Source organism: Mytilus trossulus, unplaced genomic scaffold, assembly GCF_036588685.1.
Source record: "Mytilus trossulus isolate FHL-02 unplaced genomic scaffold, PNRI_Mtr1.1.1.hap1 h1tg000125l___fragment_2___debris__unscaffolded, whole genome shotgun sequence".
NCBI lineage: Eukaryota > Metazoa > Mollusca > Bivalvia > Mytilida > Mytilidae > Mytilus > Mytilus trossulus.
In genome coordinates, this window is record NW_026963299.1 from 110,926 (window position 1) to 137,709 (window position 26,784).

At 31.7% G+C, this 26,784-nt stretch overlaps 1 protein-coding gene across 1 annotated transcript in view; it reads left to right on the forward strand.

The window, feature by feature from the left end:
- LOC134700154 (uncharacterized) overlaps positions 1 to 26,784 on the forward strand; it is a 106,008-nt gene that overhangs the window by 66,253 nt on the left and 12,971 nt on the right. Inside the window, exons 35-47 of the mRNA XM_063561518.1 lie at positions 3 to 187; positions 1,017 to 1,373; positions 2,609 to 2,736; positions 3,675 to 3,935; positions 4,088 to 4,271; positions 8,618 to 8,860; positions 9,407 to 9,536; positions 12,976 to 13,160; positions 15,704 to 16,054; positions 16,689 to 16,816; positions 17,146 to 17,406; positions 19,305 to 19,488; positions 21,436 to 21,678. Coding sequence (XP_063417588.1) covers positions 3 to 187; positions 1,017 to 1,373; positions 2,609 to 2,736; positions 3,675 to 3,935; positions 4,088 to 4,271; positions 8,618 to 8,860; positions 9,407 to 9,536; positions 12,976 to 13,160; positions 15,704 to 16,054; positions 16,689 to 16,816; positions 17,146 to 17,406; positions 19,305 to 19,488; positions 21,436 to 21,678 — 2,840 coding nt within the window. The remainder of the gene's footprint in view (positions 1 to 2; positions 188 to 1,016; positions 1,374 to 2,608; positions 2,737 to 3,674; positions 3,936 to 4,087; positions 4,272 to 8,617; positions 8,861 to 9,406; positions 9,537 to 12,975; positions 13,161 to 15,703; positions 16,055 to 16,688; positions 16,817 to 17,145; positions 17,407 to 19,304; positions 19,489 to 21,435; positions 21,679 to 26,784) is intronic.

A 26,784-nucleotide genomic window follows, 5' to 3' on the forward strand; every position in this document is an offset into this window, starting at 1 on the left:
AGATCTGGATCTTCTTGGTTGAAATTTACACCATGGGGACTAAGGAAGGCCCTAAATTGGGCCAAGAATCATTATGGAAATGTACCTATCTATATCACAGAAAACGGAGTGTCCGACAGAAATGGAAGTTTAGAAGATGATCACAGAATATTCTACTTCAAACATTACATCAACAGTATGCTTAAAGGTATAAAGTCAAGTATAAAATAAATTTGATGATACAGTTATATAAATTGCATTTCTCTAAATTCTTCGTCAATTTCTCCCTTTCGCCACCCATTGTATAAAAAAAATTAATCAACACGTGGATCGTTTGATCTCAATTCTTCATTGGTTAAAATCCGATTATGATGTCGAATGTACTTGCTTTCCTCTGCATTTCCTATTGTGACAGCATGAAAACAGGCGACCATGCCTGATGAAGTCACATAGAAAGAACACATCTTTTTGCAGATCATTTGAAAAAGAAGGAATACGTTTGTCTGCATATTGTTTGATAATCATTAGAGAAACAGATTCTACCACCAAATCTCGTTTAGTACGATATTTATCCACTTTCGAAAATTAAATTTTAAATATTTAAAATGCTTGGGGTGCCTCGCGTCTTAAATTTGAAAATTTAACTGTCTCGAGTGGATAAATATTATATCACATTCGATGAGGTGGTAGAATCTATATGTATGTCCAAAGTGAAAATTAAAATAAGGGTACTGCAACTTGTTTGACAAAAAAGTTCAATGAAAATTAAAAAAAAAAGGGTGTGAAAAGAAAATAATGGAAATGATCTACCAGTGATTCCATATCTGTTTGTCTATGTTTATATACCTTGCCGACTCTAAATAAAGCTTATTTATTTATTTATTTATTTATTCTTTATTATATCAGAAAAGCTAAATCAGATGAAAATTAACTTGTCAATGCAAACCAAAAGAAAAAACAATAACACAAATTATTTTTAGTAGGTATACAAAGTAAGTGGATAGAAATATATGATAATCAGTTTTCTTTTGATTTAGCTATAAGAATAGATGATGTAGATGTGAGGGGCTACACAGCTTGGTCATTAATGGATAACTTTGAATGGAACAGAGCTACCACTGAGAGGTTTGGGCTTTACTATGTTAACTTCACAGACCCAGAAAGACCAAGGATACCAAAGGCATCTTCAAGATTTTTCAGACAATTGATAGAAACAAATGGTTTCCTCCCAAATTTTGAAATACCTCGGGCTCCTTTTAAAGCAGTTGATGACCACAGAGATCCCAACAATCTCCCGATGTCTAATGATTTCTACTATGGTACCTTCCCTGATGACTTTGCTTGGAGTTCTGCCACCGCTTCCTACCAGGTAGAGGGTGCTTGGAATGAAGACGGTAGGTATAATGGGATAGATATCTATACAATAGTTGAGTGAGGAACCTAGTTTGTGTAATCAACACCTCTGATGGTTTAAAGCAGACCACTGAATCTTTACAGATTGCACATATGTTGCAGTTGTGCACATACTGTTATAGAATTGTTTGAGGAATTTCCTCATTTGCTTGACTTTTGAAATTTCTCATTTTTCAGCAAAATTTAGTCATGCAAACTTGTCATTTGAAATTTTTTACATCTTTTCAACACTTTTAAAAAAGCATTTTTCATTTATTATTGAGGATTCATTTATTTTCATGGAATGAGAAAATCTTGGACTTTTGTGGACAATTGATTTTGTGGCTTTCCAAAAGTCTGCATACAACCCCCAAAAAAAATTTATTTATACCCCCGCTTTGAAAAAAGGGGGAGTATACTGTTTTACCTCTGTCTGTCTGTCAGTCTGTCCGTCAGTCAGATTGTCCCATGAAACTTTCGTCGCATTTTTCTCAGGAACTACAATACAAGGATTTCTGAAATTTGGTTTCAGGGTTTATCTATACACAGCTATACCGTGTGATGCGTTTTCAGATTGATCACTTGACAACTTCCTGTTTACCGAACACTTGTATGGTTTTACACATGATTATAGCCAAGTTGGAAATTTTCGTCACATTTTTCTCAGGAACTACAATACAAGGATTTCTGAAATTTGGTTTCAGGATTTATATAAGTCAGCTATACGGTGTGATGCCTTTTCAGATTCATCACTGGACAACTTCCTGTTTACCGAACACTTGCATATTTTTACACTATTAATATTATCCACTTGCGGCGGGGGTATCATCAGTGAGCAGTAGCTCGCAGTTTCACTTGTCGGTTGATCATTTAAATTCATGGTTCCATCAAATTCCTTGAAAATTGGTTTCCAACAAATAATAATGAATCTACAGTAGCAGAGATTATCAGTTATGGAAGGTACTATCTAGATCTTGCTTCTGAACTTTTTACTTTTTCATTGAATGTCAAGAAATATACCAGCAATTCAAACACTATTTCTTTCATTTATTATTCATTTTTTTTATGGCCGCCACTAAGTGGTCGGGGACATATAGTTTTACCCTTGTCCGAAACTCAGAAATTCCAAAATTCCATAATTCCGTAATAGATACTGACATTCTAATTACAGTTAAAGAATTGGGTATCTTGATGTTGCAATTGTAAAATATTTAAGATACTGACATTCTAATTACAGGTAAAGGATTAGGTATCTGGGACACATACTCTCATCAAGGTAAAATATATGGCAATGATACTGGTGATGTTGCATGTGACAGCTACCATAAATATCATGAGGATATTAAGATTATGTCAGACATGAAGGTAATTTGAAATAAATCATGTACTTAGTTTGTTTTGTCTTAATTTTAGTTTTTCACAGCATCAGAATTGCACTGCCAAATTTTGGGTGTCAGAGTGTAATGTAAGGATGAAATGGAATGTTTTAGTCTTTGTGAACATTGCTTTTTAACCAGCATAAAATTTGAAAATTGAGAAAAAAGGCAAATCTTTTGACTTCATAAAAGACAAACTGACAAAGTAGGTGGTGCACATTATTCAGCTTGTCTCATTGTTTGTTTGTCCATTTGAATTTTTGTCTATATGTATGTCTAAAACTTGTGTTTCATAATTCTCAGCTTTATATTACTTAAGAACATTTTGATATGCAAGGAACTTTATATAGTGAGTTGTAACCATGTTATTTTCCAAACTGCCAGGCAACCACTTCATGATTGACAATAATTTAGTTTTATAATACACTTTGAGCATTGCAGATTTTGTCAATGTCTAATAAACAGGGGGTATACTCTACACAACATCAAATGTAACCTGTTGTTTTATTGTTTTAAAGACTGAAATATAAAAAAAAAACTGTTATGATCATTATACCTAAAATTAATGAATTATTAATAGCCATAAACTTAGAGTCTAGTTAATGTTTATCAAGACTCAAATGTGTATTGTGCAGATATGTTATTAAATCAATAGCATGTAAACTCTACATTCTATTGATTTTCATGGAAAAAAAATCTGTTATTTGAAATTAGTTGCTACTACAATCGTTAACCAGGTGAAATACCCAACAGAAAAATTATCATATACATGTAGGTTATGCAGATTAATACTGTTGCTGTACATGTTGTTATAGAATATTGACCAGGCAATTTAAGATGCGACTTATTATTGTGATGATGATGATTATAATGACCTATCAAATGTTTTTGTATTTTATATATTTAAATTATACATCAATATTACAGGTTACCCACTACAGATTCTCTATTTCTTGGCCCAGAATTTTACCAGATGGAACCACAAAATATATCAATCCATTAGGAATCAAATACTACAATAATTTGATTGACAGTTTGAAGGATGCTGGGATTGAACCAATGGTCACTTTATTCCATTGGGATGAACCACAAGCTTTACAAGACAACTATGGTGGATGGCTGAATGAGACCACTTCAGATTTGTTTGCTGAGTATGCAAGAATTTGTTTTAGGGAGTTTGGGGATAGGGTAAGTACTTTGTGCACAGCTTATCAGATTATATATTGCCCTTTCACTACATCAATTGGCTAAAAGGAAATTGCATGTTGCTTTTTGCCTTTTATGAACAAAATAACAAAAAATATTTTTGTGTCAACAGTTTATTCTTTTTTATCATTAAGGTAAAGTTATGGATAACACTGAATGAGCCATGGGTAGTATCAACACAAGGATATGGCAATGGGGGTAAGGCTCCTGGAATACCAGGCCCAGGGACAACAACATACATTGCTGCTCACAACTTGATAAAAGGACATGCTAAAGCTTACCATATATATCATGAAGAGTTTAGAGCAAAACAACAAGGTATTGAGATTCAGGCAAAGTATAGTATTTTTTTCAGTTTTTTTTTTAAATAATTGTTAGACATATGACAAGGATTAAAAAAAAAGAATTATTTATTTCATTAGCTATTGAAGTAAATTTGTTCTATGAACTCAGAAAACTCAGGTAACCAAGAATATTATTTGCACTCTGAAATTTTAGAAGAACAACCAAGCATTTTGGACTTTAGCCAGCATTCACTTTACAAACAGGTTTAAATTCATGAATTGTGACTTGTTGGTCAAAGGAGTAGGTCCAGTAAGGGCAGATTTTGGCCTCAAATTTCAAGTTCATCTGACGAAAGATTTAGGACACTTTTTAAACACTAAAGTGTCTATTTTAGTTATTTAAATTAGTGTATGTGAAAGATTTCAACTGATTTACTCATTAAAAATGCTCCAATTCTACCTTAAAGGGATAATTCACGATTTTTCACTTTTCATCTTATTATGTTCATAATACAATAAAAAACATATTCACCAAGTTTTATTTTGATATGAAATCTAATAAAGAAGAAAATTGGGAATAATTAATTTTATTTCTTGAAACTTCCTGACTTATGTGACGTAGTTTAAGTCTTTGATGCATGCCGGGAGTGAAAATATCTCATTTAAATTTTGTTCGTTAACCATCTAATAACGCGTTTCAAAGCGCATCAACGACTTTTGGTGTAGTTATTAACCAACGAAAAGTAAGTGATAGCCATGCAACTTTTAAAATGAGATCGTGTGGATATTTTAAAACGAATATTAATAATAAAATTAATTCATACAATAGAACATTTTTATGATTTTTTTCTCTAAAAATACTTTAAACAAACATATGAAATTGACATCAGCAATAGTGTATTAAAAATACATGTCTGTATTCTGACCTTTTTGCTACATTCCATCAAACATTTTCACTTGCTTAATTTGTACGGTGAAAATAAAATGTGTATTGTTTTGTTACACCTAAAGAATATGTTGAATGCGTAGGTTAACTCAAGGTAATTAAAAGATAACATTACGTAATTCTAATCCTTTGATCCTCTTTCAGTGAAATCTAGGCATCACGGTTTACTGGCATTGCAGGTGTGAACAACATTTCGAGTCAGTCAAAGTTTTAGATACAATAATGTAAAAGAATAATTAAAATTAATTAACGGGAATAATAAGGTCGCACAATAAATGGATAGCTGTTGTATATTTTTATATTTTGCATAAGCATGATAAGATCACTTTTAAATGAATTATGACTTTTGATTAATTCAGTAACAATAAAATACTTAATTATTTTAATTGAAGTATAATTTCATAAATAAAAATAGCCTTCTAATCACGAGTTTATGAACTAAAAATTGTACTATTTTAGATAAGAATTGTCAGCCTTAAATATTTCAAACAGATCATCAACAATTGCAATTATATAATTTAGTCCATCCAAAGTTATCTTTAATTACCTATTTAGGAATTAATGTTCTCATAAAAATATTTCAAATCTCACAATGCACGAATACTTCAGATATTTGAAAAAGATGCTTTAAAAAATTGACAGAAAATTTAAGAATCTTTTTGGAATAGAATCAAAATTTACGAACATATTGGCTTTGTCATCTTTCCCTATTGTTTAATGTGATTATAAGTCTTTCAACTGGCAAGAATACCACTAAAGCGGACAAGCAGTTTGTTCTTTAAATTGCTGCCATTGAATATCAAGAAAGAAAATAAATCCTGAAATTGATTTGAAACTTTGACACTCTATAGTTTTCCTGGAAAATATTCACATCCCTTAGGGATTATTAGTGTACGTCCAGTTGCGTACATATTACATGCATGTTGGAACAATTGTGATGATGACGAGTTTCTTCCTTTAACAATCTAATTGATATATTAATGTCTATTACTTCGATGAGCCAAAGAAAGTTATATATCGACCTGTATTTAAATCTCTTCTTCTTCTTCTTCTTCTTCTTTTGGTATACAATAGTCTTTCGACATTTGATGATTACATACTGTTGGCATACGTGGACTAGTCTATTAACAAAACTTTTACCCCAATTTACACAAAATGTATGTTTCTTTCTTATGTGCAATGTATACATGTATATATTTGAAATTGCGCTATAGTTCCGTAACTTATTATCCAGGCGTATAGACGAATGGTCGACAAGTTCGTACATTTTTTTAAATCAATACTTCTGGTATGGTCCAATCTGTCCTTCACCATTGACAACGAGTATAAATTACATTTTACCAAATTTACCCTTGGAAAAAATATGTATATAGATTTTTATTTCATCAAATCTGCTGTTTATTTTTAGGTATTATTTATATTTTTATAAATAATTTTCTTTACACCAGAAATTTTATTCATAAACAAGCGTATGAGTTTAGTAATGACTAGTATATTATATCACTTTCGGACACGCAAGATAGAGATGCATATTATACATCTTATAGTTCAAAATCGAAAGTTTTAAGTTATCGGCCGTGTACACTAAGTTATCGGGTGTGTACCCTAAGAAGTGAAACAATGATGAATTTGCAAGCTCGACAGGAAATAGCTTGAATACCTGGACGTGTCACCTCACACCCCTTGCAATACCTTTGGGAGTTATACCTTTAGCCATGCGGGTGATTAGTGGAGCGAAGATCCTAATTCATTTGAATAAAGTTTATTACATAAAAGAATTATGAACTAATTAGATTTCCGAAAACAATTCAAGTTTCACGGAACACTTTATATTGATGATTTGAAATTTTTACTTTTTAACTAATTCCAATATTATCAAAATTGTTATAAATAAAAAGTAAAAACACAAAAATACCGAACTCTGAGGAAAATTCAAAAAGGAATATCCAAAATCAAAAGGCAAAATCAAAAGTCCAAACACATCAAACGAATGGATAACAACTGTCATATTCCTGACTTGGTACACTGGCATTTTCTAATAGATTATGATCTTTTAACCTATAATGGTTTAATTTTTTAATTGTTATTTGGATGGAGAGTTGTCTCATTGGCACTCACACCACATCTTCCTATATCTATGACGTTGATCATGGTTATCAAAAAAAAAAAAGATAAGAAAATTTTCCGTATCAAGTTAACTAGTCGGATAAAACAACCGTACGATTGACAAGATATCGACACGCAATTACGACTACATCGGGTTACTGTAGTTTTGGTCCTTAGACATATCGCGGGTGCAAATTGGGGAAGGTGACAAAATGGCAGACCGGAGGGAATTGATACTCTAAGTTTAAAATCGATGGTGATCTCTTATCTAGCAGAATAAAACTTTAATATCTATGAATTTGAACATTTTTATACAGAATGAACATAATATCATTTTTTGATTTTTTTGCGAAGTTTCCCTTTAAATATGAAAAATCTATCAAATATGCTAAAAAATGTCACTTTTGAGATGTTTTTTTTGTCAAAAGTGTAAGTGGCCACATCCGTGTTCCTCTTCAATCTTTATATATGTAATGTATTATAATCAAATACAACTAACGGTAAGTTACATTTCAATATTAAGAATGAACACAAATGCGGCCACTTTCATTTAAGATGGAAACCGTCTAAAATTTAACTAAAATGCTAAAATTGTGAAGATTTCAGTACTTTGGCATGACTTTATTATGCTAGTACCCGATGTATATGCATTGTATATCCAAAAGCCGCCCATATTTATGTAGCAGAAGAATTGTACTTTCCAATAAATAACTAAAAATTTACATTTTATCATTTTTATAAAACTGCTATATTTTGGGGCCAATAAGGGATCTTACTGGACGTACCTACTCCTTGTTTATGTCAATGTATAAAAAAAAATAGGTATTAATATATATTAATAGACAGGTAGTAAATTCAGCATATTCACAGATAGGTCACCATCATTAACGTCATTTAATTTTTCAGACTTAATCTGACAAAAAAGATTCAATTATTATACTGAATTAATTTTCTTTTTAAAGAGGCTTTGAATACACGATTTTATTCATTATTTGATTGAATTAGAAGAGTTTACTTTATCCTCCCTGTGAATTACAGCAAAAATATGTTCTACCAGACTGAAAAGAATTCTAAAGTATATATCTATTTTTAGCCTGCTTAACACTATCTGCTGATATCAGAAAACAATTTGATCTTGGAAAATTGTTCTGATAGGCTTCCAATAGTAACAACTAGTCGTATCATTGTGGATGTTTCAAAGTTCTTCCAAGAGGGAACAATTTTTTTCTTTAGGTTTTAGTATATTTTAGGTACATTTTATCGTGAAATTGTTAAACAGTACCCTTATAATAATTTTATTCTGACTGTTAAAATAATTTCCTTGTCAGGAAAGATTGGGATCACAATGAACTTTGATTGGCATGAACCAAAGAACATGTCTAACCCCCGTGACCTTGAAGCCTCAGACATTGGAAATGACTTCTTCTTTGGATGGTTTGGAGATCCAATATTCTTAAGTGGGGATTATCCAAAAGTGATGAGAGACAAAATTGACAGCCATAGTCACCACCAAAAGTTGAAAGAAAGCCGCCTTCCTAGTTTTAGCAGCTATGAGAAAAGCTTCATCAAAGGTAAAGTTCTTAAAAGATCCACAAAAAGAAATAAAAAATTACAGAGATATTAAGCTGTATCCACTTTTCATTTTTATGAACTTTATAATGTTTATCTTGAGTATAAAGCAAAAAATTGACATCAGTTTTAAATAATGCTACAAGATCATACATAATAATGCATGAATCTTATAAATATGAAAGTAGTTCAACCTATTTAAGGTGGTACCCAACACTTTAACTAAAATTAATTTGGCTCGTTTAATTTTCATAAAATTTTGACAAAGTATTTACTTTGACCCTTTGACAAAAATATAAAAATTTCAAAAAATTTGAACCAACCGTTTTATCAGAAAAAATACACTGGTTATATAGCAGTTTGACAAATGCTTATTTTGATCATTGAGAAGCTTAATATTCCCTTTACAACACGACGTAATTAAAACGTTTAGCTGATTTTACAGAGTTATCTCCCTGTAGTGTTAGGTACCACCTTAAATTAATAATCACTGCTAAAATTCTTGTTTAACTAGTAAATTTCAAACATGTTTCTATTGTTATTGATAGGCACAGCCGATTTCATCGGATTGAACTTTTATACCTCCAATGTGGTCACACACAAGGCTAATCCAACCTATGATCTAAACTACTATGATGACACAGATTTGACATTTACTAAAGATCCATCATGGCTAGGGTATGCTTTTATTGTAGTCTTAGATGCATATGATAGATATATAATTCAACTAGTTCATTTACATATAGCTCATAGAAGAAGAATTAATAAATAAGAACATGTGGTATGATTGCCAATGAGACAACTATCCTTAAAAGACCAAAACGACACAGACATTTTAACAACTATAGGTCACTGTACAGCCTTCAACAATTAGCAAAGCCCATACCGCAACGTCTCCTTCAAAGAGTCAATAGCAAAAGTTTGTATTTTAAGATATACTAGTCAACAAAAGAAACGATACACGACTTTGAAATAAAATTTATCAAAAAGTATTAAATATAAAAAAAAATGAGATACACTATTTTAAAAAGCTTTCATTTGCAATGTATTCACATGTGATAATGAAAATCAAAACTTGTCGGAAAGCATCTAAATTCAGTGTAAACGATCGTAGGGTGCAAATTAGTTTTGCGGAAAGTTGAATAAAAAATTGACACATAATTTTCTAAGTTCTAAATAAAATTTCAAATTTGTTTAAAAATATCAATATGCTAATCAAGTTATGTTCATGTTGTAAGTAATGGGTTAAAATATTGTTTTTTTTTCAAATTTTGGGAAAAAAAGTGTTTTTTGAAATCTCAAAAAATGCAAAAATATTTTTTTGTATTTTCGTCTCAAATCAATGCTTTAATTATGAAAACAACACACAGTAAATTTGGAACCTGTTAGATAAGTTTTAAGATTGTTACCGCTTTTTGAATATCACTTTACACATACTGTCTATGGTAAATCAGTTGATCATGTATACATTTTAACGATTTCTCGTGGAGACAAACTTTGCTTAACAAATAAACGAAGAAACTGTATGATTTTTAAAAACAACTTGATGGCAAACACTGTCTTTACCTTTAAATGAGAGGTTGGCATCATTATTTGGAAATTCTTTTTTTTAAATTGTAAATTTTGTAAAAAACAAAAAATCACGAAAAAAAACGTCACAAAAGGGAAAAAAAATAAAAAAAATAATGGAATTTTATTTCCATAATGATTAAGTATTACTACCTTCAATATTGGTCCATTGAATGGAAAACTTTATCTTTAATTTGAAAAAAAGTACTGTATCGTTTCTTTTGTTGACCAGTATATATAGAGAGAATCTAAAGGATATGAACAAATTAAATTACTTGCCATAGTTACAATTAACATTCTTTTCGTGTATAATGCACACTTTTTTAGCCGAATACACTACTTTTACACACATGCATTCCATTTCTTTACACACGATCACATGCATTTCTCATAGGTGATTTTTATGGTATGCAATTTTCAATTGCTAGAAAGTAACATCGGATACGAAATCATTTTTTTTTTACATTAATGGTTAATTATATCAAGGCAATGAATGTTTTAGGCTTCGAAGTTTAACTTTTGCATTTTGGTAAAATATCCATTTTTTAGAAGAAAAAAATTTGCAGTGGTCAATTTTTTGGAAAACTAAAAGCATTATTTTATTGTTATTTGAAGTATATATAAGCTGTACTTTATACAAGCATTCATTTATTGTCAAGCCTGCAACTTTTGTTGCAGAAAGCTCGACTTAGGGATAGTGATCCTGCAGTTGCAGCTACGGCAGCGGTGCTAGCTAACTTCTTAAAAGCTTTATATATTAGAAGGTGGATGACATGGATTCTTCATACTTTGTATATAGATGCCTCATGTTACGCAGTTTTCGTCAGTCACATGCCCAATGTCCTTGACCTCATTTTCATGGTTCAGTGACTACTTGAAAAAAAAGTTAAGATTTTTTGTAATGTTAAATTCTCTCTTATTATAAGCAATAGGATAACTATATTTGGTATATTACCTTGCAAGGTCCTCATGTCTGTCAGACAGTTTTCACTTGACCTCAACCTCATTTCATGGATCAGTGAACAAGGTTAAGTTTTTGTGGTCAAGTCAATATCTCAGATACTATAAGCAATAGGTCTTGTATATTCGGTGTATGGAAGGACTTTGTGATGTATACGTCCAACTGGCCTTGACCTTGACCTCATTTTCATGGTTTAGTGGTTTTTTGATTGAGTTAAGTCTGCTTATTGATATTTTATCGTATGTTTTTATATGTTGTGATGTTATGCTATTGTTTCAGAAAAAGGGAGAAGGTTTGGGCCCATTAAAACGTTTAATCCCGCTGCAAATGTTTGCACCTGTCCTAAGTCAGGAATCTGATGTACAGTAGTTGTCGTTTGTTTATGTAATATATACGTGTTTCTCGTTTCTCGTTTTGTTTATATAGATTAGACCGTTGGTTTTCCCGTTTGAATGGTTTTACACTAGTAATTTTGGGGCCCTTTATAGCTTGTTGTTCTGTGTGAGCCAAGGCTCCGTGTTGAAGGCCGTACTTAAATACTTTTTAAATTGTTATTTGGATGGAGAGTTGTCTCATTGGCACTCACACCACATCTTCCTATATCTATAGTTAAGTTTTTGTGTTTTGGTCTGTTTTTCTTATACTGTATGCAATAGGTCTACTATATATGTTGTATAGAATGATTGTAAGTTGTACATGTCTAGCTGGCAGGTGTCATCTGACCTTGACTTTATTTTGATGGATCAGTGGTCAAAGTTAGATTTTTGAGATTTGGTCTTTTTTTCTAATACTATATGCAATAGGTCAACTATATTGGGTGTATGGAAATATTTCATGATCTATATGTCAGCCACGCAGGTTTCATTTGACCTTGACCTCTTTTTCACGGTTCATTGCTCAGTGTTACATTTTTGTGTTTTGGTCTGTTTTTCTTGAACTATAAGCAATAGGTCAACTATATTTGTTGTATGGAAGAATTGTTAGCTGTGCATGCCTGCCTGGCATGGTTCATCTGACCTTGACCTCATTTTCATGGTTCATTGGTCAATGTTTAGTTTTCTTGGTTAATGTTAAATTTATGTTTGACAGTTGTAATAAAGTTTTATATTTAGGACTATCAACATAATATCAATGATTGGTAAAGAAGGCAAGACATTTCAGCGTGAGCACTCTTGTTTTTCATGATAAATGATGTCTCTTTTATAGGATAAAGGGAGATAAATATAACCTTCCATGTTTGAATGGGAGATATTTTTCACTTGCTTAATATCAATTTGTGTGTTCAATTTCATTACAAGTATGAGATAACTTCTACTTTTATAAAATTCATATTTCAAATGTTTGTTAGTTTAAATACTGTGAATTCATGTATTTTTCTTGGTACCGACTTTGTGAATTTAGGGAAAACTGTTTAAAACATGTCTGCAGCTGTTGAAACTTATTTTTTTCTCTTTTGAATACTTAATGTAAACCAATACAAAATTTGTATTAAGTTAACTCTTAAATTCATGGTTCACAGTACCTACGGAACAGTACAATTACAAATGAGAATCCAACAATTTAATGATTTGTTCATGTGTATTTTAGATCTGGATCTTCATGGTTGAAGGTCACCCCTTGGGGTCTAAGGAAAGCTTTGACCTGGATCAGGAACAAGTATGGCAAAGCTCCTATTTATATCACTGAAAATGGAGTGTCAGACAAAAATGGCAGTCTTCAAGATGATCACAGAATATATTATTATAAACATTATATAAATAATATCTTGAAAGGTAAGACATATTTGATATATTATTGATTTCTAACTATTTTATGGGATTCTAATTCTCATAAATATCCAGTTCCTTGGCTGTTCTTGTAACAAATTTTAGACATTTTGGTTTAAACATCAAATGAAAACTTTTGTTATATAACCCAAAACAGTCATATCTGGCTTCAGAATGTAACTAAAATTGAGAATGGAAATGGGGAATGTATCAAAGAGACAACAACCCGACCATAGAAAAAAGCAACAGCAGAAGGTCACCAACAGGTCTTCAATGTAACAAGAAATTCCTGCACCCGAGGGCGTCCTTCAGCTGGCCCCTAAACAAATATATACTAGTTCAGTGATAATGAGTGCCATACTAATTTCCAAATAGTATACTTTATTTTGTTTGTAGTATATACAGTAAGGCATACCTGTCAACCTGTGACTATGAAAATGCAGGTCATGACCTGCATTGAAGAATCAAATCTCAGGTCATAACGCATACAAACTTTTTCAAGCTGAATTTCAGTATTTATGGTACATTTTCTTATAATGTATATACCAAAGATACCAAAACATCAATGCATGTTCACTTGGTTAAGTCATTTTAAATCCTATTAATTATTATTTCATTGCACTTATTAGGATTTTTATAAGTTTGTTTAACCGTCTTATGTTGTTTATACAAGAATTTATTCTTCAAATGTAATATTTTGAAAATGTTAGAGATACTGGTTATGTTTATTTTAATCATACATCACTAAATTATTAGAAAATTAGACTATCATAAAATAAAGTAACACAGTTAAAGGAAGTATAAATGTAAAAAATAATTTTCAATTTTAAAAAAAATATTGTATAAAGGTATAAAAATAATGAAAAGTTATTTTTCAATATGTATTTGAATTTTATATTCATATTTATTTTTATCTTTTTCACACATAAAACGTAAATATAAGGAATAATTTTGAATGGTGACAAATAAGGGGAAGTAACTGTCTAGTTGAAATATGTTTGTAAACGAATGCTGAATAGTGCAATTTTACGACCTAAAGCTAAAGTAATTGGTGTTAATTAACAGTGTGTTTGACACCAAAGCTGTCAAGTGAAGCCATGCACTTAATGGGTTACTTAATTTGACAGTTTAAATAGCTAGATGATCTTCCTGTTCATGGAAGAATTACGAATTTGCCGGTATTTCAAAGAAATATTACTTATGAAATCAATCTCAAGGCTTAGAAATACGGGTGAAATCGGGTCATTTTCGGAATTCCCAGGTTATTTCAATGACCCGGCGGGTGTTCGGGGTAATTCCTCAGAATTGTGAAAATCTCGGGTCACACCCGCAGAATACGGGTCAGTTGACAGGTATGGTAAGGCCAGTTTCTATCTTGCATGTTGTTCAACTTTATAAAAATCCACATGTTTGGAAACATTTCATTGATTCACAATGCTTTTTTCCCCCATGAAGACTCCCTTTTCAATTTGGACAAATTTTATCTGATTTGGAATTTCATAATTATTAAACAATAATTCAAAAGGTTGTATTCTTCTTTGGTAGAAAAAATGCATGTAAATATTGTATGAGATGAAGAAATACCAAATAAAGAATTATAAATAAAATAATTCAAAAGTTTACAAAAACAAGAATCTAGAACAGATCTTGTGATAAAAAGTATTTTGTATTGAATAGTTTTGAATTTTTTACATAATTTATTTGTTTTTTGTAGATTTTACCAGATATATTGACCTTTTTCAAGTATTATGAGAAACCTTTATTAAGCTCCTCTTATAAGACTTTTTATACGCCTGTCAAAATTTGTCTGTCTGTCTGTCGTAAATAGGTTGCACCATAACTTGAGAACGACTTATCCAAATTTCATGAAACCTAAGATAGTTGTTTCTTATGATGATCTATATACTTTTTTGTGAAAATAAGATATGATTGAATTTTTTTTTAGTTATCCAGGAACTTTGTGTAGCTAAAACAGAAGTGTGAGCACATGTCCCCATATCTCAAAGACCATATATGATTATTGCTTAAAACTTTACACACTTCTGAGTTATATTAATCTAAAGATTGGTATACTTTTTCATGATGATTCTTTATTTAATTTTTGAGGTATTGAATTTTTATTAAGCTTTTTGGTAAACACAATCATTGGTAAAAACATAAAAAACATGTTGTGAGCATTTTTTTCTGTCTTTTATATAAACTTCCTATTGTGCAGGAATAAGGAATGAGTCAGAATATACTTAGCATAAATTCATAAATTCTCTGTGTTAATCCAAAAACATTTATTATGGGTTTTTTTCACAAGACAACAGGTGTATCATGCACTCATGGGGCAGCAGTTTATTAGTCACACAATTTATGCCTGGACTAATTTACATATTCAACCTCCATCTTTATATCATGTTACAAAGTCTTATAGTGTTCTTTTTAATTTCTTCCAAAGTAATCATAACAAAAACTCGATTTCTACAGTCCCCAACAATTGGTCCTTTGAACTGTTACCTGTTGACTGAATATTTGAAGAAATATTTTTCATATCTTTATTTTAGCAATTAGATTGGATGATGTAGATGTTAGAGGGTATACTGCTTGGTCCTTGATGGATAACTTAGAATGGAAGGAAGGTTATTCAGAAAGATTTGGACTTCATTATGTCAACTTCAGTGACCCAGAGAGACCAAGAATACCAAAAGCATCTGCTAGATTTTTTAGAGATTTGATTACAGATAATGGCTTCTTCAAACCTGATGATAGACCTCCATATACTACAATTTCACGTCCAAGGGACCCTAACAGTCTTCCAATGATGGAGGATTTCTATTATGGAACTTTCCCGAAAGGTTTCGCTTGGAGTTCAGCCACAGCTTCTTACCAAGTGGAAGGAGCTTGGAATTTAGATGGTAATTTGACAATTAAGTTGAAATTAAGCTTTTTATCTTACCTGGTTCATTTTCCACCTCTTGTCGTCTGTCGTTAGCTTTTACAAAAATCTCCTGGTCTCTGAAACCAAATCAAACTTGGCCACAATTATAATTGGGGTATATAGTTGAAAATATGTGTCTGCTGATGCAGCCCACCAACCAAGCAGGCCGCAATTGCTAAAAATAGAACATAGGGGTAAAATGTAAATTTTGTCTTATATCTCTGAAAATAAATCATGGAGAGCAAATCTGATATGGGGTTAAATTGTTAATCAGAGAAGATCTTCCTGCCCTGAATTTTAAGACAACTCCTATGAGTTTAATTTCCTGACCTTACAATAGGAAAATTCAGAAGAAACCAAGAAAATTTGAGGTCATGGTTAAAATTAGACTAATTATTTGCTGAGAACAGTTATTTCACTAGTGAAATTTTCTCAAATTGATTCAGAAATGTGAAAATAGCACAAAATTATAGAATACCCTTTAGCATTTCTTGCACTAAGTATCTCACTAAATCTCACAAACACAAAACATAACCTCTGCTTTATTTTAGGTTAAGTATATGGGATACTCGTTCACACAATGGCAAATAATAACATGTGCTTTATTGTAGGTAAAGGACCAAGTATATGGGATACTTTTTCACACAATGGTAAAATAGACAACAATGCCACAGGCGACATAGCTTGTGATAGTTATCATAAATACCATGAAGATATCAAGTTAATGAAAGATTTGAAGGTTTGTCAACTTTTATTGAATACAAACATTGGTAGAAAAAACCTTTTTTTGCCTAATTTTTCTCAGATATTTGAACTTTAAATTGAATATTTGTTTATGCCTATTTATGAGCTTGAATAATACAAAATAAATATCAGGCTGTTTATGATCACAATGTATGTAGATAAAATATCAAAGAAAAGCCTATTCTGAAACTATTTCATGAATATGTATCAGTCTTTTCTTCTCAGAATATCTGAACAAATCTCAAAAATATATCGGCATTGACATAGTAATCTTAGTGGATTTAAATTTCTATCATAATAATCAATGTTACATTCCAATTTTAGGTCACCCATTACAGATTCTCAATCTCTTGGCCCAGAATTTTACCAGATGGCACCACCAAAACAATAAACAAACTTGGTATTCAGTACTACAACAACTTAATAGATGGTCTTTTGGAAGCTGGAATCACCCCAATGGTGACATTGTATCACTGGGACCTGCCACAGGCTTTACAGGACAAGTATAAAGGCTGGCTGAGTGACAGCATGCAGGACTTGTTTGGAGAATATGTTAGGGTCTGCTTTAGAGAATTTGGAGATAGGGTAGGTGGATCTGCAAAATGGAGAAGTTGTAACCTGAAATATTTAAAAGTATATGTAGAATCTCTTATTTTCAATGCTAGAGTTTTAATATGTTCCAACTTTAACAACAGAAAATTAATATATATGACATATGCAATCAATCTGCACAGAGGAAATGGTAATAAATGCAAAAAAAAAACATGGCATTTTCTTAGTGTATAATATTTATACCCCCGCTTTAAAAAAGGGGGTATACTGTTTTACCTCTGTCTGTCCGTCAGTCCGTCAGTCCGTCCTATGAAACTTTCGTCACATTTTTCTCAGGAACTACACATCCACCCTTTCTGTAATTTGGTTTCAGGGTTTATCTAAGTCAGTTATACCGTGTAATGCATTTTCAGATTGATCACTTGACAACTTCCTGTTTACCGAACACTTGTATGATTTTACACATGATAGCCAAGTTGAAAATTTTCGTCACATTTTTCTCAGGAACTACAATACAAGGATTTCTGAAATTTGGTTTCAGGATTTATCTAAGTCAGCTATACTGTGTGATGCGTTTTCAGATTGATCACTTGACAACTTACTGTTAACCGAACACTTGTATGATTTTACACTTGATAGCCAAGTTGAAAATTTCGTCACATTTTTCACAGGAACTACAATACAAGGATTTCTGAAATTTGGTTTCAGGGTTTATCTAAGTCAGCTATACTGTGTGATGCGTTTTCAGATTGATCACTTGACAACTTCCTGTTTACCGAACACTTGTATGATTTTACACATGATAGCCAAGTTGAAAATGTTTGTCACTTTTTTCTCAGGAACTACAATACAAGGATTTCTGAAATTTGGTTTCAGGATTTATATAAGTCAGCTATACCGTGTGATGAGTTTTCAGATTCATCACTCGACAACTTCCTGTTTACCGAACACTTGCATATTTTTACACTATTAATATTATCCACTTGCGGCGGGGGTATCATCAGTGAGCAGTAGCTCACAGTTTCACTTGTTAAATCTGCATAACTTTCTATCAAGTCTACATTTTGAATTTTAAGATAATAAATTACAACTAAAATATTTCAAACCTTTTTTTTGCTTTTCCATATAAAGCTTGTTTATATAATTACCTGCTTGTCAAAGACAAAAGCATGTTAAATAACCACTCCACTCTGTCTTTCTTGGGTTCAAAATTTTTGTCAAGTTTTTCTTAGCTTCTATGGAGGGCAATATTTTATATTTGATTTTAGCTTGTTATACTTATAATGGGTCCAGTATTGATATTGTTTACATGGAAATAGTTTTTCTGTCTCAAAATTTCATACATTAAACTAGTGAATAGGACAGATAGACTTGCATTAAGCTTATTTAGTTGTGCATTTTGAAGTTCTGATTGTGCTAAGCACATGAGATTTTATCCCTAGAAATACTGCCTTATACTTAGATTTTGAAGAAAATATATTTGTATTACGGGCAAATTCATTATTTTTAACTTTTAGGTATGATATGTCAGAAAACAAAAAATACTGATTATTGATATTTTTAAGAAAAAAATACAGATTTTTTTACCCCCGCTTTAAAAAAGGGGGGGGGGGGTATACTGTTTTACCTCTGTCTGTCCTTCCATCAGTCCGTCAGTCTGTCAGTCCCATGAATATTTTTCGTCGCATTTTTCTCAGGAACTACAATACAAGGATTTCTGAAATTTGGTTTCAGGATTTATATAAGTCAGCTATACCGTGTGATGTGTTTTCAGATTCATCACTCGACAACTGCCTGTTTTCCGAACACTTGCATATTTGTACACTATTAATATTATCCACTTGCGGCGGGGGTATCATCAGTGAGCAGTAGCTCGCAGTTTCACTTGTTCCATTTTGAAAGATTTTGAAAACATTTCTTTTATATTTCAGGTGAAATTCTGGATTACAATTAATGAGCCTCGTGTTGTTGCTACACAAGGTTATGGTGAAGCAATAATGGCACCAGGTTTAAAAGGACCAGGAACATTTATGTATCAGGCTGCTCATAATCTTATCAAGGCACATGCCAGAGCTTACCATATCTATGATGAGGAATTCAGACCTCTTCAGAAAGGTACCTGCAATATGAATTATATCTTAAGCTTTAGTTGTAGTATAGAAGAAACTTGTTTTGCCAAACTGGGTTTTGTTGAAAAATCAGACTACTTGGTATTTTGTCAGTTCCAAATATTCCTGTTTGTCCAAAGCTTTTCTATTTCTGACAAGTTGCTGAATTTGTAAAAGTAAACCATTATAGGTCAAAGTACAGTCTTCAACACAGTGTTTTTAAAGAAAAAAAAGCTCAATACCCTTATGTGTTGAAGTTGAAGTACTAGACAATTTGAAAGGAAAATAATACTTTTCAACTTCAAATTCTGATTCAAATATTGAATTCACTATGTTTTTATTGTGGCCATAAATCAGTTTCTTTTTTTAAATTCTAGGTAAATCAATTTATTTAAATAACAGCCAGAATGACATGTAAAACTTATTGTTAGTCAACACTGGTCTTGTTTGACCATGCAGAATATTATGTTTTTGAAACACATTTTAAATAAACAGCTGCGCCATGAGCGCATGATATGCCAGACGTCTTATGTGGAAGTTATATGCAATAATCATGAATAGTTTCTGAGAAAGTTTTGAGCAATAACCTTATACAGTTTTTGAGACACTGTGGGAAACCCCCCACCCTGGTTTTTTTTTTTACAAAAAACTAAATATCACTAAAATAAAATTTTGAATCAAAACCAAAAAGTATACAGATCTTTAGATTAATATAACAAAGAAGTGTGTAAAGTTTTAAGCCATAATCATAAATTATTTTTGAGATACGGCGCGACATGTAAAAAAAAAATCCCCTGTTTAACAAAATACTCAATAACTCAAAAATAAAATTTTGAATCATCACTAAAAAGTATACAGATCTTTAGATCAATATAACAAAGAAGTGTGTAAAGTTTTAAGCAATGATCATAAATTGTTATAGAGATACGGCACAACATGTAAAAAAAAACTCCCCTTTTTTTACAAAATACTCAATCACTTAAAAATGAAATTTTGAATCATCATCAAAAAGTATACAGATCTAAAGATTATTATAACAAAGACATGTGTAAAGTTTGTAGCAATAATCATAAATCGATTTTGAGATATGGCGCGACATGTAAAAAAAACCTCCCCCTTTTTTACAAAATACTCAATAACTCAAAAATGAAATTTTGAATCATCACCAAAAAGTATACAGATATTAAGATTAATATAACTAAGAAGTGTTTAAAGTTTTAAGCCATAATCAGGAATGGTTTTTGAGATGCAGTGCGACATGTGAAAAAACACACCCCTGTTTTTGTTACAATGTGCCGTAAATCAAAAAGTTTAAATCTAATTTTCAACAAAAAGTATACAGATCATTTGACCATCATAAGAAACAACTATATTAAGTTTCATGAAATTTGGATATGTCGTTCTCAAGTTACAGTGCGACATGTTTACGCCGGACAGACGGACGGACAGACAAACAGACGGACGGACGGATGGACAGACAAACGGACGGACGGATGGACAGACAAACAGACGGACTGACACAGCACATGTGTATACCATAATACGTCCCGTCACAATTTTGACGGATGTATAAAAAAAATATTAAAAAAAATACTGAACTCCAAGGAAAATTCAAAACAGGGTTTCCCATATCAAATGGTAATAGCAAAACCTCAAAACAGCAAATGAATAGAAAACAACAAAGATATTTACGGAACAAATTAATGGACCTTAGTTAAGAAAATCCATTATTGAATTATAATAAAGCTAATATTATTTATGTAAAATTTTATTACTTGTTCTTAACAGATAGTGGCAAAGGAGGAAATTTAAAATATTTTGTGACTTGTGTAAGGCATCAATTTGTATGCTTTTATATATTAATTAGGCATGATATGAAAAATACAATTGTTTTCTACTTTTAAAAGGATATCTTTTATATTTGTTAATTTCATCAATATTCTGTTATTATCAGGTAAAATTGGAATAACCTTGAACTTTGATTGGCAAGAACCAAGGAACAAAAATAATCCAGATGACCTGAAAGCCTCAGAAATAGGGAACCAGTTTTGGCTAGGGCAGTATGCAAATCCAGTCTATGTGAATGGGGACTATCCAGAGGTTATGAAGGTCAAGATTGGCAATAAGAGTAAACATCTTAATTACAGTTCTAGTCGTCTGCCAGCATTCAGTGATTCTGAAAAAAGATATATAAAAGGTATTAACACAAAATAATGTTGGAATTCCTATATTTATTCATAAAAATTGATTTATGCAGGCACTTCTTTAATTGCTTGACATGTTTTGTCATTCAATGAAATCTCTAACTAGTCTCCTAAAATTGAAAATAAGAGGCCCATAATTTTCCTCACCTACTCATGTTTCAATCCTCCAGCATGATATATTGAGGTCTCCTGATTATCAGAGGTAAAACTGTTTATATTTGAACGCTTCCATAATATAAAAGTTCAACAAGAGGCTGCCACAACAACAGCTAACTGGATTTATTAATATTTATTTGTGTCCTGGCAATATCACAAGAACCATAACTGATGAACGGTGAAAGTGAAAATTGTCAATATCAAATTTGACCTCCATTTTGTCATCAGTATCAACATATTAAAATTGGAAAGAATTTAGGTTGAATGGTTCATGAGTAAATGCAACAACATGAATAGAAACACCATTTTTGTATCTTTCAAGAACCATAACTCCTGAACGGTAAAAGTCAAAATCTACATTATTGAACTTGACCTCCATTTTGTCATCAGTAACAACATATTAAAATTTGAAAAGCTTTGGTTGAACAGTTCATTTGTAAATGCATGGACACGACTGGAAACGCCATTTTTCAATCTTTCAAGAACCATAACTACTGAACAGTCAAGGTCAAAATCGTCATTCTTGAACTTGACCTCCATTTTGTCATCAATAACAACATATTAAAATTTGGGAAGCTTTGGTTGAACAGTTTATGCGTAAATGCACGGACACAAATGGAAACGCCATTTTTCAATCTTTCAAGAACCATAACTCCTTAACGGTAAAAGGCAAAATCGTTAATCTGAAACTAGACCTCCATTTTGTCATCAGTTACAACATATTAAAATTTGGGAAGCTTTGGTTGAACAGTTCATGCGTAAATGCATGGACACGACTGGAAACGCCATTTTTCAATCTTTCAAGAACCATAACTCCTGAACGTCAAAATCGTCATTCTTCAACTTGACTTTCATTTAGTTGTCAGTAACAACATATTAAAATTTTAAAAGCTTTGGATGAACGGTTCATGAGTTAATGCACGGACAACATTTGGTTGCCGCCCAAACGACCGCCCGCTGTACATCCCCAAATCAATAACCGACATTTTTGTCATGAAAATCGGGTTAAAAATTGAATACAACTATTTATAATGAGATTGGTAAAAATACTGTCAATCTTAATTTACACATGAAAGTTAATAGGTTGTTGACATATAGGTATAGACTTCAATAATTTAAAGTGTAAGGTTTCTAGTTTGCCAGACATCCTCATAAATAAGAAGGGTAAAAGATAAAATAAGATAGAAATTTTGGGATGTATTTATCATTGTGTATTCGGCATTTCCCCAAATCATTAAGATTGCTATAAGATTACAATATTTATGTTCATTGCTTACAATTACAATAATAGATACATGCTAATATATTTGACATAAAATTGAGAATGGAAATGGGGGACAGTAATTATATTATTATATCACATTATATTTTCCACAAACATCCATCCTTTCATTTGTCCAACAAATATTTGCATCACTAGAAACAAAATGAAATGAATTGACTTTTATCAGGAATGCCAAACCCCAAACATTTTAAAGCCAAGGAAGTATAAGACCTGAAATGGGAGGAGCTATATATTTAGCCCTGTGGTGCATTCACTTAGAATATTTACACAACTTAAATGTTCAAGTATTGATATTTCAATATCAACATTTGCATTATCAAAGTATGTTAAATATATATATATGAACACTTCTGATCTGTTATACTCATGCTTTCTTTTTACAAAATCTGATTTCTATACCCTTGCCGTAGCGGAGGGGGCATTAAGTTGCATCGTTGTCCGTCTTTGTATGTACGTCCCAAAATTGGTTTCTGTTCTCTAACTTAAGTTGGACTAAACCAATGTTATGAAACTAATTCATGATGCTTATTAGCACAAAACACAGATCAAGATCGAATTTTGGTGGAGTCACTTTAACAGTTTTAGAGTTATGCCCATTTACAAATACTATTAGAAAAATTGCTATCTTTAGAAGTTTCCCTTCTCTAACTTAAGTTACACAATGCTTATTACCACAAAAACAAAATAAAAGTTTGAATTTTGGTAGTGTCACTCTAACCTTTCTAGAGTAATTAATTCCCCCTTATAAATGGAAAATTGATATATTTCTTGAGTTATGTTATCCTGGGGATAATTTGTCACAGTAATTTTTCTTCCAGATATGCTATTTCACAATTCACAGGTAGATTTTTTCCAGAGGAGTGCAAACTATCTGTGTTATGCGGATAGTATATACCGACATACATTTTCTGTACCATATTTCACAGAACTTTGTGAAATAAGAGTCCCATTAACTACTATGTCAGTAACTCACAATCAATATATACCTGACTATAATTGTAAAATGTTTCACAAAGGTAGAACAAATTTGCATAATTTATCAATCAAAGGGAGGTATTTATGAGCAATTTATATTTTAAAGATACAGTTAAACCTGTCCAAACTGAACACCCACGGGACTTTGCATTTTGTTCCGTATTCACTAGTGTTCGGATTATAGAGGTAAACGAAAGTCGACATCAAAATAATTTTGGCACTTACTGACAAGGGATTATAGGTGACACAACAGACGACAATTTTTTTTAGTGTTGATTTAGATGTAAATGAAAACATATAAGTAGATACTAGATGAAGATAGATGTATTGCTTCATTTTTGTTGATAAATCAAATGCCACTCCGTCAATCACACTCGTCAATGTCAATGTCCGACATGGAGGGATTTTGCTTTTGATAATTATTTTCTCATCTATAATTTACTGACTAATTCAGATTCCCAGTTGCTGTCAAATGACAATTTCGTAGTTGAATTGAGTTCTCAGACTAAACTGACTGATTGATACTTCGCCACACGATAAGAGTGAAACAACAGCAGGGTTCCAGTTTATTCTCAGACTTTATCGTTGCTGAATAGCTAATAGAAGTCTTTGGGACCATCCGAATCAAATATATAGGGCCTCCAAAGGGAATCAAACAATCGAAAGCCATTGACCTTGTTGTGTTGCATGACTTCTTAATCAAGTGAAAACTTTTAAAACTATTATTTAATTAAAATGTTTAGCTACAAAATGGCAGTTACAATTTTGTGGTCGTAATTATTTGAGTAACGTGCATTTAATTGATCTGAAAGTTCCTTCCTTGTCATTATCGGCCATGGGGGTAGCTGAACAGTTCAATTTTTCTTCACAAAAAAATCACTTTAGACATGGACACAGTAAATTGGGTGTATTGCATTTCCGCTAATTTTTCAAAGTCCCAATGCTATGTTTCCGAAAATTTAAAGTTTACATTTCCGCAATTTGTATTTATTACTTTTCTGGAAATTTACCTGGTAAATTATAAATATTTGAATATATATTGACTTGAAAAATGTTGCTATGTCATTAAACAGAGACAGGCGAAAGCAGTTTCCAAAATTACCTAAATGTAGATTAGAAATTCACGAGACATTAAGACAAAAAGATTTGAACACTAAAAAAACTGAAACTTATTTTCACTTTTAATTAGTCAATTATTTTTTTTGATTTGGGAATCGTTATACTTTCATGTTTCATCAACTTGGTATGTCTATGTAATGAAATGACTGATATTTTCATAGATGGCACATTCAATCCTGTCCGAAATTCTTCTACCTACTCAGTTTATTCGATACATGGATGTAAAAATTGTAACTACATTCGTCTTGTATTTGCGTTACTTCCACTTAAATCCGAGGAATGTTACACGAAACTGTTGGATCGGCTTATTGGTGTGTGTACTACCCGAAGAATAACTCTCCAGCCCGAGGTAGTTCATAATGACTTGAATATGTAATGCATACTGCTTTCGTGACGAAAACACGAATAGTGCAGAGCCTTTCCATGCCAACTTGAACGAGCAGTTTAACGCTAGCTATCCTAACATTTTTGTTTTTATCGATGTGTTATTGAAACTGCAAACAACATCTTATGAGAACTCTAACTGTCAAAGCACCTGTTTGGAAATGTGAAAAGGAGAAGATGGACTTCCTTCTTGAACAAAATACAACACTTGTAAACGGCGAATGTACTACTGTGGACTTTGAGCGGCATGTTGGCTACAAATATTCTGCCAAAACTGACTTATGAACTCATTTCAAGATATTTCTGATTACTGCTGACTTTTGAACATACGTTTTCATAGACTTAAATGATGAATTTTACTTGCATGTTATGATGACCTTTGACTTACTTAATATTTATTTTATATTATGGATTTGCTTTCGATCAACAGGTATTCCTCAATTATTTGCGGAAAAGCAAAAAAAAAAATTCCGGAAAATTAAGTTATTTATTTGCGGAAACGTAAACTTTTTTTTCCGCAAACGTCATCTTTTTTCCCCGGAAAAGTAATGCCAATTTGCGGAAACGTAAAACGCCGCAGTAAATTAACCTCAAATACCCTCGGGATACTCTGTCTTTCTGTGTTTGTTTAATTAAATCATGTAAATAATTAAAAGTGCTTTTTTTGTTTTGACTGCTATTGATCGATTTTGACAGGTAATTTTTAAAGACAAATTTACTAACGAGCCTTCAAAAAACGTTAAGAATTTCGGTTTTGACAGGGTTCGGTTTTATCAGGTTAGATTAACATTAATTGATAGGGAATTTTTTCTGGACTTTGAAAATTGTTCGGTTTAAACTGAAATTCGGTTTTTCCAGGGTTTGGATTCCCCAGGTTTCACTGTATTAATATGATATATTTCTGAATCTGTTTCATAGTGAAATTTTTCCTTCAATCTTACTTTTAATATAGAGTGGGGTGCTCATTTTCGCCAGGGACGCAATTTCGCCACACAAGGCGTCGGTCGTATCATGCTGTTGTTCAAATATATTGTTATGCTATTTTATTTCTGAATTCCATATAATCAACAACTACATCTTTATCCCCAGATGAAACTATTTATATAGTTAAAAATATCATCATACTCAAATTCTTCCATCACTGTTATCAGTAGTAATGCAACTATATTTCAACCTTTAC